Source organism: Nuphar pumila, chromosome 13 (genome assembly GCF_984573655.1).
Source record: "Nuphar pumila chromosome 13, dmNupPumi1.hap1.1, whole genome shotgun sequence".
Classification (NCBI taxonomy): Eukaryota; Viridiplantae; Streptophyta; class Magnoliopsida; order Nymphaeales; family Nymphaeaceae; genus Nuphar; species Nuphar pumila.
In genome coordinates this window covers 8,228,841-8,234,316 of record NC_143261.1, presented here as the reverse complement: position 1 = coordinate 8,234,316, position 5,476 = coordinate 8,228,841, and the positions used below count along the sequence as shown (strand labels likewise).

The following is a 5,476-nucleotide window of genomic DNA, read 5'->3' as shown; positions in this document are numbered from 1 at the left end:
AAACATTCACCACCATGGATTACTGGACATAACATTCAACAGGCAATTCCACAATTGTGGTTGAAATTTTCACACATCTGCACATCAACAAAGCTGCAGACTATTCTTCACATCTAGGAAACAGTAAAATCACATGTGAACCCTAGAACCCCTCTTTGCAAAGAAGAATGACGGCCACAATTTTTACTTTAGGCATGGATTATTAGCTGGCGAGCAGATTATGTCTAGATCTTTTAGGTGTCAAGGCAGCTAATACATTTCCCATTTAGATCTTCTATAAAATTTTAACAAATGATGTTCATAGGAGGTACCCACTTTGGTTTGTCAGAAAATTGGATATCTAGCAGAAAAAATAAGCAAGAGGTCTCCAACGCTTTTTAGACTTTCCGTTGATGGAGAAGATGAATTGCTCAAGTGGTTGCTCATCAGAAACATAGAAGGCATAGTTCTGTAGCATTTTCAAGCAAGTTTGCGGAGGCTTTTGAGACCTGCCTTGATCTACCTATTCTTGTGGGTTGTAGGTGCAAAAATTCATGGCAAAGATTTTGAAGAATACACTCTTTCCATCTATGAAACCTAGAAGACCTTACAAAGAGGAAACCACATTGCTGGTTGCTCCATCTCATGAATAATTTTTCCTTGTACTCGGGAGTTTATTCTGAGCTTCACCAGTCTACTGCTGAGGTTTCATCAGAAACGTGAGACAAGCATATTTCCAGGTGGAACTCTAATACAACATTAATGCCCTTTAAGAACTAAAAGATTATTTCATAAAGAGACGAGTTGACATGGACAAACATCCAGTTTCTAAACTTAAAAAAAATCACCTCCTGGGTGATCAAGCAAGTCGGAACATTCTTTTTTTTTTCTCCTGATGGTGCAACTTTGTGAGAAAAGCCTGCTGGATTGGTTTCTTCATGACAGATCTTTCTTTATCCTATTTCATGGTTTCCTACCCCCTTTCCCGCCAAGTTTGAAGTTTCACGCAATGTGAGAGAAAACTCCACAGTCTTCACATCTTAATGGGAGAATTAACAGCATCAGTGAAGACACTTTGCATCCCATTATGGACAAAAATACAGCCAGAATCTCCAAAAGTGAGAGTTGATCACTTCAAAGTTTAACGAGGCATCCTCTGTGGCATGACAAGATGCCTGTTCCTCATGATATTCAGAAAGGATCACTTAACCAAAATACCAATTGCTCAAAATCGAGGAGAGCCCACCAATTGGATGAAAGATAGAGAGGCACAATCAAACCGAAGTCGTTTCTAGAAAATCTTTACTTTTTACTAAAAATCTGAATCATACCTCCACATTAACTAGGCCTTAGTCATAGACTCATAATAGCTCAAGAATGACTACATGGAATAGAAAAGATTACAGATGACAGCTCTTCCATAAGGCTAGACTAGTAATAACAGGAGCAACAAATCAACAAGTCTTCAGAATGTTACACAACTTCAAGAGCTGAAATCACATGAGATGGATGGTACTAGGACCGGAAAAAGCAGCAACTTGCTGTGCTCGCATTGCCTCACCCTTGTACATGCTCTTGCATTCCTTCTTTGCTCGCCGTGCTTCTCGTCTTTCTTCTTTTACAGCAGCCTACATTTGAATACAAATTTGTTAGACATGATTGACCACATTCTATTCTCATTTGACTCATTTAAGTGCCACCAGAATCATTTAGTTTCCACATATAAGGAAAAAGGTACAGCGATGTGAAAATATGAATCCCTCGGCGCCTATGGTAGATCACTACATCTGCAAATCTTACATAAAGAGTAAGACCAAAAACAACATCTTTCTGATCATTCTACATTACCTTTCTTTCCTTCTTTTCTTCACTAGTCTCAAGCCTTCGAATTCTTCCCTTCTTTTCATTTTCTACCAAACCTGCTCCCATCTTTGTCTTGTCAGCAGCACTGTTTCCTCTCTTGGAAGGCAAAACTTCCACGGGGAGCATATTCTTCCCACGAAGAGAAATCACAGGCCTGCTTGAGTCCAAGTTTCTAGAAGAATGCTCTACGGTCTTCCTGAGAACCTCTGGGGCCCCAATTCTCCCAGGATGGTTGTCAAAGTTTGAGTATGTAGATAAGATGGTTTCACAGTCCCACTTTTCAGATTCATCATTGATGCTCTCTTCAAAAAATACTGACTCTGTATTCTCCGGGCTCTCATGAAAGTACATCTCAGCATATTCTGCACACTTCTTTTTCAAATCTGCAGAAGGATCAAGTTCTAATTCTTTACCAGGTGCTGGATCTTGATGCATAGGACCCCTAGGGACTTGATACTTGTCCAAAATGTCCATGTCATCCATCACATGGTCTTTGAGGGCATCATTGAGCTTAGATGCAAGTAAATCACCTTCTTGTGAATCATTGGAATCCTCACTGTCACTGCCATATTCCCTAAGGGTCAGCTGTAATCAACATACAATAACAGCACGTGTGAGAAGTGAATTCTTAAGCTCCAAAGAACAAAAAGAATCACTGTAGCATGGAGAAGGCCATAGAAAATACTCAAAAATCTCTTAATACCTTTAGCACACTTTAATGAACACAATAAGATGATTCTAAAATGTCTGTTGACAAGCAAACCAAAACTAGAAGTTGTGTTGATGAAATTTAGCCAAGACCACTCTATGCATCACAAAAATATAAGATAAATTTAACAAAAGGATTCGATATGCCATGCCATGGAGCAAGTTTCTCAAGCCAAGATGCAGATGGCATCAACATGACCATCACCATTTCGAACACCAGTGGAGTTTTTATGGTTATTTACAATAGTAAGATTTACCTTAATTCCATCTTTTTGAGGAGAAAAAGGAAAGTATTTTATACTAAAGAGGCAAGAGAAAGTACATAAGCACAAGCTTCTTAATTATTATTGAAAACAGGAAAGGATGAATTACCAATGAAAAAAGAAAATTAGATAGATTGATCTAAACCACACACACACACACACACACACACACACACACACACATTTTAACTTGAATCCTACAAAAAGGTGGGAGTGCATAAGCCTCAAGAATGTCAGCATATGCCTAGCCTAAAGGTTGTAGCACATTTGGGTGTTTTGACACAATAAAGCACAGACATCTATACAAATATACACATGCACAGCCATGGGTACGTTGGTTTTCCTAGCATTTCAAAATTGAACATTATTACCTAAGTATTCTATGAAAATTATACAGAACATCCGGAATATTTATAGGCACACATCCCTGTTGTACTCTTGTGTAATATGCTCCATAATAGATTATCACTCAAATGAGAAAAAACGAGTCACTGTTTGGGGATCTTCACAAGTATTAGGTTGCATCTCAGGACTAATTGCCAAAACCTTTGTTTAAAAGAACCTCGGCAATAGCAAAGTTAAATGCTCCAATTTCTGAGAGAGACCAAAGAGCAAAAGCTTACCAGATCAAACTGCTCATCAATGAGCCGACGAACTCTGGGTTTTTCAATTCCTGAAGGACCAGTATTAGCTGAATAACCCATCTGTTCCTGCCGAACAGAAGAAGCATAACTGGATGGCGCACATATATCAACCTTCTTGTCTTCAATTACTTCTTCGTCCCCTTCTTCGGGCTGATTGGCCAGCAACACAAATTCCTCCTCAAGTTCCTCTCCATCTGATTCAAAACGAGAAATGTCTCCATCATCAAGCAGCTCAGCTACGTCAGGATCGATAGCTTTCTGGACTTTCACACTAAATGTTTTTGAAGCCACAGTACACATTGACTCGGTATTTGTACTTCCTGGGTGCACTGGCAATTTCGATGCATCATAGGCCTATCACATGCGAAATTAACAAGAAACGCAGAGTAAAAGAGTCAAGGTCCATTGAGAGCTGTAACTTTAAGAGACCAACTTCTCTGTTATGCATAACAAGAAAAATTTCAAATAAATTGTGAATCAAATTTGGTTCTCAGCTTAAACACCCAACACACCTCCTTCCCCATCCCACCAGAGAAAGGGAACAAAGAAAAAAAAACAGGAGAATTAAACATCGGTAGTTTGTGGTGTTCCCGATAGTAGTGAAGAAAATATTCACCAATTTTACCCGTTGAAATCAACAATCAAAGCACTAATTGATGTTTTCATGCATAACTTGTCTAGAAAAAAAGTGGCATAAAATAAGAAATGCAATATGCATTCAAGACCATCTTCCAATTTATCCTTTCTTTTCTTTACAAATGAGTGTATTCGAACTCCACTTAAATTACTACGAGATGAGGAACAACCACGAATCATTGACAAACCGAAACCATCGAAACCTCATCTTATGAGAGAAATCAAATAAATGAAAACTAATTCTGGATATACCACTCGAAACACCCATAATTCGATGGACTCTTCCAACTGACCTTCACGTCGCTCGGCAGCCGATCGAGCTGCGCCTTCCAGTTGTGGTAAAACGCCGATCCGCCCCCCGATTGCTTGATCTCCCTCAAGTGAGCGAGGTAATTGTACCCGTCGTCAGGAAACCCCAGCTCCAGGATCTCCCTCCTCAAGTCCTCCGACAAGGCCCCCGCCTTCGCGGGCAGCCGCGCGACTGCCCCGGACAGCCGGAATCCCCCGTAGGAATTCCCGATCTTTCCGTCGATATCATCGTCGTCTTCGGCGTCCGCAAAGATCGAACCGTGATCGAGATCTGGATCGGGCTCAGCGCTGGCGGCGTCATCGGCGTCGAGGAGAGGGGCGTGGGAGGGGCCGGCGTTGCGGTCTACCCTGATGAAGACTCGATCCCCGCCTAGGGATTGACCATTGGGGTCGGAGGAGGAGTCCCGGAAGAGGAGCCGGTATGTTGCAGAGCTCTTCTTGTCGACGAACTTTTTCTTCTTCCCCATTTCTCTGCGCTAAAACCCCAAACCCTGAAACCCTAGAGCGCAAGTGGTGGCGAAAAGTCCCCTTTTGAAGACTTCAGATCGGGTTGAAACGGATCGGATACGGTTTGGATCACACTTGATCCGAATGCTAATTCTTCTATCATTCTATGCCATGCTTGTGAGATGTGGCGGAAACGGTTTGTCAACGGGTCGGATCTGGTTCGGACTCAGGAGAAACCATTCTCGGATCTGATTTAAGGTGCAGGTACCGGATCCGGTTTCGGCTCCAATGAAACCCACCATAACAAAAACCATACCCGAGTCTTATAAGGAAGTAAATGAACCAGACCCGAACCATAATCCTTTTTACATTGAAAATTTGTGGATCTTAATTGGAGCTCGTGTCAAGCCCTGGGGTGTGGTATAAAATTTCACAAACTATACCCAGAAGGAGGTTCAATTAGAATCCGAGTCAGGCTCGTCCATTGTTTTTATCATAAAAAAAAGTGGACCCTTTTCAGTCCGACTCCGATTCTAATTGAACCTCATTCTTTATCACATAACGCTATTATTATAATAGGGTTTGGCACGGGTCGGGTCTGGATCAAACTCGACCCGTTAACAGTCT

General features: G+C 41.3%; 1 protein-coding gene across 1 annotated transcript; it reads right to left on the bottom strand.

The window, feature by feature from the left end:
- Positions 1-1,267: 1,267 nt before the first annotated feature.
- Positions 1,268-4,910, bottom strand: LOC149817674 (Low temperature viability protein). The gene is made up of 4 exons (XM_089985098.1): positions 4,387-4,910; positions 3,437-3,811; positions 1,828-2,427; positions 1,268-1,607 (listed from the first exon to the last, which is right to left on the bottom strand). The coding sequence occupies exons 1-4, from the start codon at positions 4,867-4,869 to the stop codon at positions 1,476-1,478; spliced, it is 1,590 nt and encodes a 529-aa protein (XP_089841224.1). The 5' UTR covers positions 4,870-4,910; the 3' UTR covers positions 1,268-1,475.
- Positions 4,911-5,476: the final 566 nt, after the last annotated feature.